This window comes from Gorilla gorilla, chromosome 9, assembly GCF_029281585.2.
Source record: "Gorilla gorilla gorilla isolate KB3781 chromosome 9, NHGRI_mGorGor1-v2.1_pri, whole genome shotgun sequence".
Taxonomy (NCBI): Eukaryota; Metazoa; Chordata; class Mammalia; order Primates; family Hominidae; genus Gorilla; species Gorilla gorilla.
The window spans coordinates 110,461,745-110,478,884 of NC_073233.2; the positions used below are offsets into that span (position 1 = coordinate 110,461,745).

Here is a 17,140-nt window from a genome sequence, read left to right on the forward strand (position 1 = left end):
GTCATTGATTATCAATTCTTGTGATATTATAGCTCATCAGATGTTTAGCTATCTCAAGGGACATATACAAATTCTCCAAAATATCACCAAACAAAATGAACTCTAATGGCTTCAAAAACAACAATTATAGAGCCCCTGTAGAGTGCCAGGGACTACTTTGCATATTCTGACTCATATATTTAAGGCTCTAAATATCCTTAGGAGATAAAAACTGCCATCATTCCAATTTTATAAAGGAAGACACTGAGACAGAGAATGAGGATGAGGGAATTTGGTCAACATCACACAGTTGAAAATAGAAGATCTGGAGTTTGAATCCATTAGTCAGACCTGAGAGCATATGCTTTATTGCTTTCAGTGAATTCATTGACTAGCGAAGTGTCTTCTGTATGCACAATTCTGGGCTAGTGCTGGACATGAGGAGGACATCTGGCTGGTTGCATGCAGCACTGGATGTCCTCAGGCTGGTGCTTCATTGTCATGTGGTCCCTGACACAGTTGCCAGAATGCATGACCTCCATGGATCATCACACTACTTTGATCTCCTTTTTTTTTTAATGTAACAGCTTTATTGAGATATAGTTAACATAACATATAATTCACTCATGTAAAGTGTACAATTTAATGGCTTTTAATATATTCACAGAGTTGTGCAACCATCACCATCATCAGTTTTAGAACATTTTCATTATCCCCAAAATAAAAACCTCATACCCATTAGTAGTCACTCCTTATAACCCCCTCCCCCAACTACTGACAAGCACTGGTCCGCTTTATGTCTCCATAGATTTTTTTTTATTATGAACGTTTCATATAAATAGAATCATACAATATGTGACCTTTTCTGTCTGGCTTCTTTCATTTAGCATGATGTTTTCAAGCTTCATCCATGTTACAGCACGTGTTAGGACTTCATTTCTGCTTATTGTCAAATAACATTCTGTTGTCTGAATTTGCCACATTTTACGTATTCATTCATTACTCAATGGACATTTTTCCACTCTTTGGCTATTATAAATAACGATGCTATGAACATTTATGTGCAAGTTTTTTGTGTAGACATGTTTTAATTTCTCATAGGTATATACTTAGGAGTGAAACTGCTGTGTCATGGGGTAAGTCTACGTTGAATATTTTAAGAAATTTCCAGCCTGTTTTTCTCCTTGCTTATTGATAGTAAGAAGTCCTTCTTAGCAGTTTTTGCAAAAGTGACTTTTCTCCTCTATAGAAGCACCTTGACATTAGAAGGCAAGGATGCCAGACCTTGTCTTCAACAAATATTCAACATCTGGTGGACTATAAGTGGCCACTTTCAGTAACAGAAACCAAATGGAAAGCGTAGAATAATCTTGAGTAACTACCCCATCCTTTCTTAATATTAGGTCTTTTAAGTGACTATATGAAACAAATTTAATAAATGATGGTAACAATAGTAGCATCTGTTAAACACTGTAGATGTATCAGGAGGTCTATGAAGTATTACAAGTATTTTATCATTAAATTTTAGAACCACTAAAATATTTTAGAATCTTTACATTCTAGAGAGTAAGATTAAAGCAAAATTATAAGAATGACAGAGCCATAGTTTTATCTATTCTGATGACTAGGTAGGGGAAAAAGGTTTAGCTTGACGTAAGAAAAACTAAAACAAAAAGATGAACTGCCCTGAATGTAAGACTATTCAAAAGACGCTCACTTAGCTGGGTAAAAGATAGTTTCGCTGAGGCTGTTTTCAGGAAGCAGGAAGTAGAATGAGTTACTGTTATTTCTTTCCGGGTCTGTGTACTTATGATGCTATCTTACGGTTTAATTTTTCTATAGGTACACAGGATGTGTGGGTAGCCAATTAAAGTATTATAGAAGCTAGTAAATATTAACAGAAAAAAGAAATGAGGAACTGTTCTATTAAAACATTTTATTAGCTATTGTTAAAAAATTTTTCTGTTGCAAAGTGCCCATCTCTTGACTAGTATGAAAATTTGTTTGAATAGGTTTATCCACCTAAGCCTACATCAGAGACAAGTGAGTAGACACAAAGTTAAACACACAAGAAACAACTCTTATGCAGTATTTTGTTGTGATGTCTTTTAAAAAAATTGGGAAATTTATATTTATTATAACAAATGATGGCCAAATGATGGCCACAAAAGCCATTGCTTGTAAATAATTATAATTCATACAGTAATGACATTTCCTATGAAAAGAATTACAATATATGTCATGGAATCCACCACTAGTCTTCCTCCTGGAAATAAAAATCAAACTGATCAATTTGCTTCAGTATATTAGGTAAGAAAAAAATAATGGTGTCTAACTGCAGAGTGCATTGTGTTGATTTGGATTTCGTATAAAGTTGCCCATATAAAAACTTTTCTAATGTGGATTAAAATTCTGATAATATAACTATGAAAAAAATTGGAAGTATTATTATTCTCAGTGAATTCTAATTTGATTTGAAGGCCTTTGGAAGAATCTCTCTCCTACATTCTGCTTTAGTCCTTAAGATCCAGTTAGAGGCTGCTTGTAGTCATCCTCATTGCTTGAGAAGACTAGGCTTTTCTATTTAGCAGCCAATCCAGGAACTAGATTTCACCACACTAACCACATCTTCCTTCTCTGTGTCATACTTGTATGTTTTTGGTCCTGAAAAGAAGTAAATGTAGCCTAAAAGAGACAAAGTTGAAATTGGGTTACTGAAGATGTCCAGCACATATATAAATGGAAGGATTTGTCACTGTCACTTTCTTAAAGTGTCACCAAAGGGGAATTGTGAATTTGTCAGGTGGCAGTTAGCTTGTCTTCTGTCTTCATGCCCTAGAACCTGACTCCTGAACTTCTCAGTCATTTCTGAGCTTTCTCCTTGTTCCAGCCGGGGTAAGGCCTTCTCGTTGGGGTCATCCAATGTGCCATGCTCAGTTATGTGCTGTGCTTCTGCTCAGGCTGCTCTCCTCCAGGAAGCCCCTCCCCTTTTCTTTCCCTAGTTAAGCCTCTGGCAAATCTTCAAAACCCATCTGAAGTCCCACTATAAAATTTCCAATGACTGCTGCCGATTCTGATATTTTAATTCTCAGATCAGCTCTTGCAATTATTGTGCAGTCTACCACATGACTCAACACTAAATTATAGATTGTCTGTTTTCCAGTCATTTCATCTGTGTTGGGTGAACCATTCTGTGAGAGCAGTGGCCACATCTGGAATGGTCTTTGCACTTCTGAACAGTGTCCAGCCCTGTGCTATTTTTTCAAGAAGAGTGTGCTAACTGACTACTTCAGAAGATTCAATTAAATTTATTCAACAAAGTTCTATTCAACTTTCCTAGCTATGTGTTAAATTGCAGGAGTTGGATGATGGAGTGGGAAAAGCACTGAGAAGCTCGAGACAGATTTTTTTTTTTTTTTTTTGAGACAGGGTATCACTCTGTTGCCCAGGCTAGAGTGCAGTGGTGCAATCACAGTTCACTGCAGCCTTGACCTCCTGAGCTCAAGTAATCCTCCCATCTCAGCATCCTGAGTAGCTGGGACTACAGGTGTGTGCCATCATTCTCAGCTAACTTTTTTGTAGAGACAGAGTTTTGCCATATTGCCCAAGCTGGTATTGAATTCCTGGGCTGAAGCGATCCTACCACCTCATCCTCCCAAAGTGCTGGAATTACAAGTGTGTGCCACTGTGCCCAACCAAGACTATGTGTATTTTAAAGTTAGAAAAGGTAATCTTGACCCCGCTAGACTTTATGATCTAGCTGACTAATCGATTAAAGCTATACTTTAAAAACTTTCCGTTAGGTGGCCAACATGGTGAAACTCCATCTCCACTAAAAATACAAAAATTAGCTGGGCCTGGTGGCCGGCGCCTGTAGTCCCAGCTACTTGGGAGGCTGAGGTAGGAGAATCGCTCGAACCTGGGAGGCGGAAGTTGCAGTGAGCAGAGATCGCGCCACTGCAGTCCAGCCTGGCCACAGAGCGAGACTCCGTCTCAAAAAACAAACAAACAAACAAACAAAAAACAAAAACAAACAAAAAAACACAAAAACAAAAACAAACAAACAAACAAACAAAAACTTTCCATTAGGAAAGAGAGAACTACAATACCAGAACTTTTATAGTTACTCTTTCTAGTGGACAATCTGTTTAGATAAACTTATGAAAGGACCTAAGACCAAATATAAAAACCAAGGACTCCCACTTGGAAATCCACTTTCTGTTGTGTTAAAGCAAAGCCCAGATTTCTTATGATAGTTTTCATGAAGAAAGTTTTCAGTGGAAACACTTACCATTTAATTCTACAGCAGCATCGATTTGGCCATTTACTCCTGAAAATTCTTCTTCAGTATTCTTTGGATAGTCTTTTTCCATTTTCCTTTTCCTTTCATCGTAGCTAGAAAAAGTATTATTTCATAAATAATATTACTAAGAGGTTTTTACTGGTTGTAGATGACACTATACTGGTCAGGCATATGGACACATAACTTATTTAGGTGTTCCTCTCTCTCTCTCTGTTTCATATACACATACACATGCATTTATGTTGTTATTTATTTTTTCTTTGTTGTGTTTTTGTTTTTTTTTTGAGATGGGGTCTCACTGTTGCCCAGGCTGAAGTGTAGTGGTGCCATCATGGCTCACCACTGCCTTGACCTTCCAGGCTCAAGCGATCCTCCTGTCTCAGCCTCCTGAGTAGCTGGGACTACAGGCATGTACCACCACACCCTGGCTAATTTTTATTTTTTATAAAGACAGGGTCTTGCCATGTTGCCCAGGGTGGTCTCAAACTCCTGGTCTCAAGCAATCCTCCCACACCTCAGCCTCCCAAAGTGCTGGGATTACAGGAATAAGCCACTGGGCTTGGGCCTTGTTGTTTAAATCGGGCTCTCAAAATACCTAAAAGAGATTATAGACCTTTATCACTATGCTCCCATGTTCCTGAGATTCTGGTACCACAAGCTTGGAAGTCACTTGCTTAAAGCAGTCTCCAAAAAATTTCCACATACATTGTTTAGAATTATTCATTCTATATATTATAGCAACATGTTCTGTTAACTCAAAAAAAAACTTGCCACTTGAAATGAACTCTATATTTTTTATTGCCTTATTTATTGTTGTAATTATTTCTCTATCAATTCCTTGGTTCATCAAACCATTGAAAGCCTTTCATAGGTGCTTTTATTCACGAACTTAGTGCTATGTATCCGTGGAGAAAGGGTTGAACAAATAATACACATTGAACAAATAAAGAAATGTGTGAACAATAAGTAAATAAGAAGCAAGTAAATATGTAATAATTGAACTTCTGCCTTTTAAACCAATTTACTTGAATTCCATTGCTTTTGTTTCCTGGAAAGCTTATATGACTGACTGAATAGTAGACCTGATTTCTTTTTCTGGATCAGCAACCAGCATTCAATGATAACTCTGAAGATTGATTAATATATCTCTTTGTGATCTAAATTACTCATTGTTAAAAAAGACTGTGACTGTGTGAGTCAGCATGACTTGTATGAGAATCAGACTTCATTTAAAGTTTGAGGAAGTCCCTTCTTCATTAGCACAGAGTTCCAAATGGGGACACTCCCAGGTGGACACCCCACTCCTTTCCCACCAAAAGGTCAGACAATTTCTCCCAGTGCCTGGGCTACTGAAAAATTTCCTGTGGCAGCAGATCCCACCCACCATCTCTTGAAATGTGCCTCTTGTGTGGCTATGACTACACAGGCCAGGGATAACTCTCTAGTGATGTTGAGCCAAAGGCACACATTGAAAAAGATGTACTCAGGCTGAAACTAAGTGCAAGTGTGAGCTGCTTTACAGAATGTTTGGAGCTAGGGGTGGAAGCTAACTGTCCCAGCATATTATCCATATTAACTATAACCATTAATATTTCATGTGGACCTTACGTGTAGACATTATGCAGGGGCCTGCATAACAAACACAAGGTTACCTACTTTTCATTTTACTAAGTAAGGACATTACCATTTAACCATCAAAAGAACTACTACCACCTGTTTTCATAGTCATTTCATAAAGACAAAGAAACGTTAACACCAAAAAGGCAGGAAGGACATAAACTGAGAATAAAAGATGGTTCTCGCCAATAATCTGTTTTTACGCTGACACAGACTGCAGCTCCCTGATTTATAATATTGTGCTGTCCTTATTTAGCTGTGAACTGGTGAGAACTTTGTGATGATCTAGCCCTTTGTTTGTGGACAGATATTTAAGGATTTCTGTTATAGTCCAAAGAGCTCAACAGATACAGTCTGATGGTACTGGGTTTGAATTTCTGACTCTGTTACCTGCTGACTCCGTGATCAGGAGAACGTACTTTGAGCTCTGAGCCCTGGTTTTTCTCATCTGGAAAACATTGGTCATGAGGGTAAGAGACAATTTACACACACACACACATACATGCACACACCACACACACACACACACACACACACACACACCTGGCACATGTAGCACCAAGAGTAGGCCCAAGCCAGCAGTCTTTGTCATTTATTCTGGCCCCAAGAACAATGAACTCTGACTTGTCAGTATAAGGTTGAGTGAACTTCATGGTTTGATCTGGGATTCTAAGTCACTAAGGAGTTTAATCTTTAAACTTACTTTACAAGATAATATTTGCGGTGGTAGGCAAGGTTGAGAAGGGGTGAAAAAGGAGGGCTAAAAAGTGTTGGAGGCAGTCCAGAGAACCAAGTCAGAGAGGGGATTAAGATGAAATAGGTCTGCTGGTGTGGTGAGGATTTTGCTGACAGAGTAACAGAAAAGGAGATTATATGATAGGATGAAGATCACGGGGATTTTTACCAATAATAAATAAATGATGAAGAGAATTGAAGAATGAAAATATGTGGTGGTTGGGAAGGCCCACTGAATTTGAATTCAGAGGACATGAAATACAGCTTCAGATGGACCACTGTATCTGTGTGATCTTGAGTGAATCATGTAACCTCTCAGAGACACAATGTTCAATGAAAATAAAAGAAATACCTACTTCTCAAGATTCTTGAAAAGGTAGATGGGACAATGAGAGAATATGAGAAAACGCTCAGCATGATTCCTGGCACATAGTAAGCCAGCCATCAAGAAATAGTAACTGAATTTCAATATTAAGGAAATAAATACAATTTTTATTGAGAATCAACTGTATCTTGAGTATCTGCTAAAATCATTGCATATATCCTCTCATCACTGAGGTCTTGTTTGTGAAACCTAAATACCAAACTAGAAATAGTGATCTGAATTATGTTTACTTCCTTTGTGGGCATTTGTTACATCATTTAATATTGATTCAAGGTATTTACATTTAATATATATTAAATAAATCATTGCCTGCAACAGATATCTGATGTAGTTTTTCAGATATGTTATCTTACTCTCCACATTTGTATTGTAAGGACTCAGGGACTGTTTTGATAAAGTGCCTGCATTTTTGTTTAACCTAATCTGCATGCTTAGAACTTAGATTTGTTAAGTATTTTTGGTGTTTTGATTGTGCTGATTTCAGTCACATGTCAAGGGCATAACTGACTCCATTCTACCCTCTTAGAAGCACTAAATGGGGAACTGAGTCTGCTAAAGGATGCTTAAAGAGAATGCAAGAAAGGGTGGCAAAAAGGGGAATTTGCTGATAAGGTTTCTAAGATGGTTTCAGGAAGTTTTCTCAAGGTGACCTTTCCAGTGTGGGTCAGGAGGGACAATGAAATAGAAATCTGAAATTCCATTTTAAAGTTAATGATTTCAGCCAGAAATCACATGACTTTCATGAATGAAGTGGCCTTTGTGATCTATACTAGAGAAGGGCAGGTAGGACAGTGATCGGGAATGAAGAGAAGGCAGGAGAGGAGGAAGCTGCCATGTACAATCCCAGGTGAGGGTCAGGAAACAGGACCCCATGAGGAAAATGATTGTGAGGAGATTCTGGGACAAATAATTTGTAACAACATAGAAAAATATGTATCCTATAGTATTAAGTAGAAGAATGTCAGGACACAAAATTTCATACATAATTACTTAAAAATGGGGAAAACTGCAGGAAAAAAATAGAAGAAAAATATTAAATGAGTATCAAAAGATGTTGCAAGTGTTGGCCATTGAAGAATTTCTTTCCCTTTCATATATTCTGTGTTTTCTATAACAAACATCACATGCTGTCCTTGGACCCCATCTTCCTGGGCAGTCTTATATCCTCACATGGCCTCAATCACCATCTGATTACATGATGAATTCCAAACTTATCTTTCCAGCCTGACTGCTCTTGAGTTCAAGACCTGTATGTCCAAATCTCTTCTGATATTTTTCTTCTCAGTTCTCACCAGCATGTCAAACTCCATATGTACAAACTGAAGCTGCTTCTTGTTCCCCTAAATCTGCTTCATTTCTTAAGTTTACTGTCTTGATAAACGCCAAAATTGAAAACCCATTTATTAAGGAAATGACCCCCAACTAGTCAGTCATCCAGACCTGTGTTTTCTACTGTTTGAAGAACAATCAAATCTACCCCAACTCCCAAACCCATCATCTCTGGCAGAATTCTTGCAACAGTTCTCTCTCTTATTTAAACAATTCAGTGGTTTTTTAGTGCACAGTCATTTGCCATATGTTGACATTTCAGGAAATGACAGACCATGTACAAGATAGTGGTCCCATAAGATTATAACACTGTATTTTTACTGTACCATTTCTAAGTTTAGATACACAAATACTTACCATTGTATTACAATTGCCTACAGTATTCAGTACAGTATCATGTTGTATAGGTCTGTAGAAGCTATAGGAGCAACAGGGTATACCATATAGCCTAAGTGGGTAGTAAGCAATACCATCTAGGTTTGTGTAAGTACAATCTATGATGTTCACTGATTGACCAAATCACCTAATGACACATTCCTCAGAACACAGCCCCATTGTTCAGCAAGCGATGCATGACTATAGTCACAGAATTGTGCTACCATCAACACAATCAATTTTAGAATGTTGCCATCACCCGCCCCCACAAAAACCTTATGCCTTTTCACTGTAAGTCCCCATATCCCACATCCTCATCCCTCCATCTCAACCAGACCTAGACAATCACTATCTACTTTCTGTCTGTTTTAACTTGCCTATTATGGACATTTTATATAATATGCAGATTTTCATGACTGACATCTTTCATTTAGTATAATGCTCTCAAGATTCACCCATGTTGTACCATGTACCAGCATTTCATTCATTTTTGTGGCCAAATAATACTCCACTGTATGAATTTATCACATTTTATATATCCATTCAACACTTGATGGAGATTTGGGTTGTTTCCAGCATTCATCTATCATTAATAATGCTGCTATGAATATTTGTATACAGCTATTATGTGGACTTATGTTTTTACTTCTGTTGGGTGTATCCTCAAGAAAGTGGAATTCTGGGTCAAATGATAATTCTATGTTCAATTTTTTGAGGAGCAGGAGACTGCTTTCCAAAGTGGCTATATTAATTTGCATTTCTACTACCAATGTATGAGGGTTCTGATTTCTCCATATTCTCACCAACACTTATTGTTATCTGACTTTTTGATTATGGCATTCTAGTAGGTGTGAAGAAGTATTTCACTGTAGGTTTCATTTGCATTTTCCTCATGACTATTGATGTTGAGCATCTTTTCATGTGCTTATTGGCCATTTGTATATCTTTGTTGGAGAAATGGCTATTCAGATCCTTTGCCCATATTTTAACTGAGTTATTTTTCTTGTTATTAATTGAATAGTCCTTTATATATTCTAGACACAAGTTCTTTATCAGATATATGACTTACAAACATTTCTTCCCATTCCCTAGGTTGTATTTTTACTTTGTTGATAGTGTACTGTGAAGCAGAAAAGTTTTCAATTTTGAGTAAGTCCAACTTGTCCTTTTTTTCTTTTTGGCTTGTGCTTTTCATGTTGTATCTGAGTATTCATTGCTAAATCCAAGATCACGAAGATTTATCTTACATTTTCTTTTAAAAGTTTTGTCAGATTAGCTCTTATATTTAAGGAATTTGATCAATTTCGAGTTAATTTTTGTATATGTTGAGAGGTAGGGGTCTAAGTCCATTCTTTTGCATTTGGCTATCCACTCCTTCCAGCATCATTTGTTGAAGATACCATTTTTCTCCTTTGAATAACTTTATATCCTTGTCAAAAATCAGTTGCCCATAGATACATGGTTTTATTTCCTTACTGTAAATTTTATTCTATTAACATATATGGCTATCCTTATGCAAATATCACAGTCTTAGTTACTGTTTCTTTGTAGTAACTTTTGAAATTGGGAAGTATGAATCCTCCAACTTTGTTCTTTTTAAAGATACTTTGGCTATTCTAGGCCCGTGAATTTCCAGTTTCAAGAAAAACTTGTCAATTTCTACAAAGAAACCAGTGGTATTCTGATAGAGATTGTGTTGAATCTACAGATCAATTTGGGGACTACTATCATCTTAAAAACATCCTCATCCATGAACATGAGATATCACTCCATTTAGATCTTGCTTAATTTCTTTCAACAATGTTTTGTAGTTTTCAGACTACAAAACAACATATTCCATTTCTTTTGTTAAATTTATTTTTAAGTATTTGACTCTTTTTGATGCTATTCCAGTCGGAATTGCTTTCTTAATTTCATTTTCAAATTGTTTGTTGAGGTGTATAAAAACACAATTGATTAACACATTGAATTCATTCCTTGCAACCTTTCTGAACTCATTTATTAGTTCTAAAAGTTTTTTTAGAGTATTCTGTAGGGTTTTTCTATATAAAAGATAATACCATATGCAAAAAGAAATAGTTTTACTTTCTCTCCTATCTGGATAATTTTTATTTCATTTATTCTTGCTTAATTCTCTTGGTTAGGACCTCCAGTACAATGTGAATGGAGAGATGAGAGCAGAAATTTTTGTTTTGTTTTTGATGTTAGGAGGAATGCATCCAGTCTTTCACCACTGACTATGCCATCAGCTATGGGTTTTCATAGACACTCTTTATTGATTTGAAAACGGTTATTTTTATTCCTAGGTTGTTGAATGTTTTTTTATTATGAAATAATGTTGAATTTTGCCAAATGCTTTTACCGCATCTACTGAGATGATCATATGATTTTTGTTTTTATTCTATTGATATGGGACATTACATTAATTGATTTTTGGATGTTAAACCAACCTCGAATTCCTGGGACAAATCCTACTTGTCTTGGTGTATAATTCTTTTCATGCGTTGCTGGATTTAGTTTGTTAGTGTTTTTGGAGGATATTTGTAGCCATATTCACAGTAGATATTGGTCTGAAGCTTTATTTTCTTGTCATGTTTCTGTGTGGTTTTGGTATAAGGATAATGCTGACTTCAGTGAGTTAGGTAGTGTTTTCCACTCTACTATGTTTTGGAAAAGTCTGTGAAAAACTGGTATTAATTCTGTTCTTTTCTAAGGTTTGGAGGAGTTTGTAAAAAAATTGACATTAATTCTTCTTTCAATGTATTGGTAGAATTTACCAGTGAACCCTTCTGGGCCTGGGCTTTTCTTTGTGGATAGTTTTTGATTCCTGCTTTAATCTCTTTTCTTATTGTAGGTATATTCAGACTGTGTATTTCTTCTTGACTCGTTTTTACTAGATTGTGTCTTCTTAGGAATTTGTCCATTTCATTTATCTAATTTATTGGTATACAATTGTTCATAGTATTCCTTTATGACCTTTTTTATTTCTGTAAGGTGAGTAGTAACGTCTCCTCTTTTATTTCTGATTTTAGTAATTTAAATTTTTTATTTTGGCTGGGCGCGGTGGCTCACACCTGTAATCCCAGCATTTTGCGAGGCTGAGGCGGGCAGATCACGAGGTCAGGAGATCGAGACCATCCTGGCTAACACTGTGAAACCCCATCTCTACTAAAAACTACAAAAAAAAATCAGCCGGGCATGGTGGCGGGTGCCTGTAGTCTCAGCTACTCAGGAGGCTGAGGCAGGAGAATGGTGTGAACCCAGGAGGCAGAGCTGGCAGTGAGCCGAGATAATGCCACTGTTCTCCAGCCTGGGGGACAGAGCAAGACTCTGCCTCAAAAAAAAAAAAAAAATGTTTCTTTTTTATTTGATCAATCTAGTAGAAAGTTTGTCACCTTTGTTTATTTTCTCAGAGAACCAACCTTCAGTTTTGTTGGTTTTCTCAAATTATTTATCATCTATTTTATTTATTTCCATTATAATGTTTATATTTCCTTCTTTCTTCTTGCTTTAGGTTTAATATGTTCTTGATTTTCCATTGTCTCAAAGTGGAAGGTGAAGTTATTGATTTCAGATTTTTCTCCTTTTTAAATATAGGCTTTTATAGCTATAATTTTTTTCTCTGAGTACTGCTTTCACTGCATCTCATAAGTTCTGGTATGTTGTATTTTAATTTTCATTTATTTCTAAGTACTTTCTAATTTCCCTTGTGATTTCTTCTTTGACCCATTGGTTGTTTAATAGTATGTTGTTTAATTTCCACATATTTGTAAGTTTTCTAGTTGTCTTTCTGGTATTGATTTCTAGCTTTATTCTATTGTGATCAGAAGAGATACTTGTACGACTTAAGTTGTTTTAAATTTGTTGAGACTTGTGTGGTGGCCTAACATATAGTCTGTTCTGGGGAATGTTCCATGTTCACTTGAAAAGAATGTGTATTCTGCTCTTTTTGGGTATAGCATTCTATAGATATATGTTAGGTCTAGTTGGTTTACAGTATTGTTCCAGTCTTTTATTCTTTATTGATCTCTCTGGTTGTTCTATCCATTATTGAAAGTGGGGTATTGAAATCTTTAACTATTATCGTTTCATTATTGACTTATCCTTTCATTTCTGTCAATTACCGCTTCATACATTTTTGGGGCCCTGTGTTAGATTCACATATGTTTATAATTACATCTTCGTGGTATATTGACTCTTTGTCATTATAAAATGTCCTTCTTTATTGCTAGTAGCATTTTTTATTTCAAAGTCTGTTTTGCCTGATAATAGTATAGCCATTCAAGCTTTCTTTTGGTTGCTATTTGCATGATATATTTTTTTCCATTCTTTTACTTTCAATCTATTTGTATCTTTGAACCTAAAATGTATCTGCTGTAGACAGCATATAGTTGGGTCTTGTTTTTTACAATCCAACCTGGCAGTCTTTGCCATTTGATTAGACTGTTTAATCTATTTACATTTAATGTTATTGATAAAGTTGAATTTATGCTTGCCATTTTACTTTTTGTTTTCTGTATAAGTCATGTCTTTTTGGTTCCTCTATTCATCCTTACTGTTTTCTTTTGCATTAGTAAAAATTTTCTAATGTAACATTTTAATTTCTTTTATAATTGTTTAACTATATTTTCCTAAGTGATTTCCTTAGTGGTTGATGTAGGGCTTGCCATATACATCTTAACTTACAAAAATCTGCTTAAGACTTATACTAAATTAATTCCAGTGAGATATAGAAACATTACTCCTATATAACTCTATTTCTCTCCCCTTCCTTCTGTGTTATTATTGTTATACATATTGTATCTATATACATCTGAAGCCCTAAATTAATTGTTATAATTATTATTTTATATAATTTAATGTCTTCTAAAGAAGCTGAGAAGAGAAAAGAGAAGATGTACATATTTGCAGCTTTTGTTATATTAATTTTCTTAGTTGCCATTTCTGGTTCTGTTCTTTTGTTCCTGTGAATTTTAGTTACCAACTAGTGTCTTTTCTTTAGCCAAATACAGTTTTGCTCCCACCTACTTCCTTCATATTATTATTGACAAGTATATTTCTACATGTTATTCCCTTAACAATACAATTATACAATTATATGCACATTGTTTAATATAATTGATTTTCCATTTTTAAATTAAGAGAATAAAGAAGAAGAAATATGCATTTATACTGTCTTTTACATAATTACACTTACTACTGACACTCTCTGGATTTTTGTGGGGGCTTGAATTGCTATCTAAGCTCACTTGCTTTCAGCCTAAAGAACTTTCTTTAGTATCTCTGGTCAGGCAATCTGCAAGTAACCAATTCTCTCAGTTTTTGTTTCTCTGGGAATGTCTTTATTTCTCCTTCATTTTTGAAAGATAACTCTAGTGGATATAAGATTCTTGGTTGAGTCTTTTCTTTGAGAACTTTGAGTATGCTTTCCACTGCCTTTTGGCCTAACTAGTTTATCTGGCTTCAAGTCTCGTTTCCCTCTAATTCAGTCACATTGCTGGGGGAGTGTTATTTTTATAACATTAATCTTATTGAGTTTCTCCCTTATCGAAGGTATTTAACATGTCCCTCTTCTCTGCAGAATAAACACTGATCTCCCTAGAAAGGCATTGACACTATATGATCTGTAACCTGGTTTCCTTGGGCCACCGTTCTGATTTTAGTCTATATTCTAGTCATACTGAACTGCTTGAGGTTTTCCCCATGCTCACATGCTATTTTGTGCATCAGTAACTTTGCTTCAACTGCTTTCTCTGCCTGGAAGCCACCCACCCGCACCTCACCCTCTGTCTGGGAAACTCCTACACAACTCTCAAAGTGGAGCTCAGCCATCACTTCCTCTGAGAATTATTTCCTGAAAATTTTGCTAAGTTGGCCATTTCCTCTTTGTTTTGACCCACTGATCTTCATGAAGTCTTGCATCAGAGCACTTTTGGCACTTGGATTTCTGTTAGTTATTTATCTATATATTTACCCTCAACTGTAAGATCTGTTGAGGGCATTAATAACACCCAACATGAGCTGAATGCTTATTATGTGACAGGCATTTCACATTTTTCCCTTTCAATGCCATAATTCTAGGAAGTGTATACTATTTCTACCCCCATTTTGCAGATGATGAAACAGACAGAAAGGTGATCCAAATTGCCAGATAATTGTTGGTAGAGTTAAGATTAACACTAGGACTCTTTTACTTCTGCCCATTCTTAACCAGCAAACTCTACACCTTCTCTTGAATGTCACTAGTACACAGGCTGACACATAATATGTCTAATAAATGTAGGTTGAATGTGGTAGCTTAGTCATAAGTTTTTTAAAATTTAAAACATGAAAAAACAAGATTTTTGAACCCTATTTTATCTTGTTTTTATTACTTATTATTTATTTATTTACGGTGACTATAAAGTCCTCAAATAAAAACATCTATTTCTAGTATTTCTAAGGCATTCAGGAAGAAGAGAATGTGGAAGACGTATTCTACTTTGCAGCAATGATGCCCCGAGTCTGACTGTACAGAAAGAGTGATTCAGGGTAGAGGGGCAATATGATTGAAAAGGGGTAGGATCTGCAGATTTGCAAGTCACTTTGCATAAAATTCAGAAATCATTGACTATCTTGAAGAATTATGGAGGTGATGACACGCCCTGCTGCCAGAAATCCCTTGATGTAGCCACTGCTCTGCTACTGGTAGGCAAGGAAGAACATCTAAAAGGAGAAATCAGCCATAGGTAGTGGAAATAATGTAAAAAATGAAAAACTGATGGAACCATTAGGGCCTGCTAGAAAGAGAATAGGAAGGAATAAAAGTAAGGCGAAGTGGTTCTAGTTGGCAAAGTTTAACCAATATGTCATTTGCTGACGTAGCATGTAACGGCATCAACATAGTAGAGCCTCCTATTTGGATTTGACATTGTGGTCCTCTGTGCGCTGCTCCCCTGTAAGTAACTACCACACAGAGACATGGGTCCTCCCTTTTAGAGCCTAATCCAACCTGGCCCCAAGCCAACCTTCAATCCTCTGTGGAGGAAGTTCCTCGGTCATTTCCTCATGGCATTTCGTTCACTAAAACTGGGTCCAAACTCTGGGAGTTCTTGGAGAATTTCCAGAGACTTTTCTTCCCTTGGCACATTACTTACGTCACAGACTGAACTAGCATGAGGAGCAAGGAAGAACTTGAGAAATGTCTAAGACAAATAAGACCTAACACACTTTCAGTGGATGTCAATGTAGTGAAATTCTTATTCCATAACTTGAGGCTTGGGACCTTCCATATTTTTGAGTCTGGCCATGTGCTTACCTACAAAACTTCGTTTATCTCCTTTGTCCTTTCTTCTCAGTTCCATCCTTCTACAGTAGGGACATAATGACTAAAGCTTCCCTGGCCACCTCGAGTCATGAGGCAACCACAAGAATGGAAGTATGTGTTAAGAATAGCAGAGCAAAATGTTTAAGGGAACTTGGGTCCCTGGTGATCACCAGCCTGCCATACTGGCTCTAAACTGTCAGACTTTTTACACATATGAGAAAAAAAAACCCTCATGTGTTTAAGCCACAATTATTTTGGGGTCTCTGATACTAGTGGCTAAATTAAATTTCAAACCAATAGACGGCTTCACATGACAATAAGATGTCACACATATGAGGCCCTGTAAAGCACACTGCAGAATTCAGGGGTGTTTATGAATAGGGCCAGTACAATAGCTTTCTCTAAACTTTTGAGCTATAGATCGGGGTTGTCTTACTCCTTGTTGCATACACCAGTGTTATGTGTTGGAGTGCGTAAAGTAGAAGACTGCCATTGCTGAAGGGATTGCCTATGTTTTGCCAAAAGCAGCAATTTCAGTCCAATGTTAGGAGCCTCCATTATTTAAAAAGGAAATTCCCTTTGACCAGATTTTTGACTGAATCGCCGCTCAGAGAAATATTGAGGTTTAAGCAATTTGTTATGCATCACAACTTGTTAAGAAATTATTTGTTAGTTACCATATAAGTTCTGTTGCTGAAGAATAACTCTTTTTGAGCACCTGCTCTGTGCAGACCCTGCTAGGTATCTGTGTCTTGCATGCATTACATCACTTAATACCCTCTGTAACCTGAGAAGGTTAGACGTGCCTACCATGGTTTCCTTCCTTAACCAGAAAAATGAGTTGTTAACATTTTAGTTAATGCCCTAGACCAACTTTTTGGTGATTCTATTTATCCAGATTACAAAAGACTTCTCCTTAGTAGACACTCACAGAGGCCCAGTTGGAAAGGTACAGTACGATTTTCTCTGGGGGCAAAGAGCATCACTAAAATCAGAGAGCCTTGACCTCCCCATCCTAAAACTTACAGAGAATTTTGAACCTCTGCCCACATCTCTTAACTTAGCTGTTAAGTTTCAATCCAGCCTGGCTGAAGGTATATGCTTTACTGCA

The 17,140-nt window shown here is 36.5% G+C and overlaps 1 protein-coding gene across 1 annotated transcript in view; it reads right to left on the reverse strand.

Annotated features, from left to right (window-relative positions):
• Nucleotides 1-602: 602 nt before the first annotated feature.
• Nucleotides 603-17,140, reverse strand: part of MMP20 (matrix metallopeptidase 20) — a 49,819-nt gene continuing 33,281 nt past the window's right edge. The window contains exons 9-10 of the mRNA XM_004052031.5: nt 4,271-4,374; nt 603-2,664 (exon numbers count right to left, since the gene is read on the reverse strand). Coding sequence (XP_004052079.1) covers nt 2,564-2,664; nt 4,271-4,374 — 205 coding nt within the window. The 3' untranslated portion in view covers nt 603-2,563. The remainder of the gene's footprint in view (nt 2,665-4,270; nt 4,375-17,140) is intronic.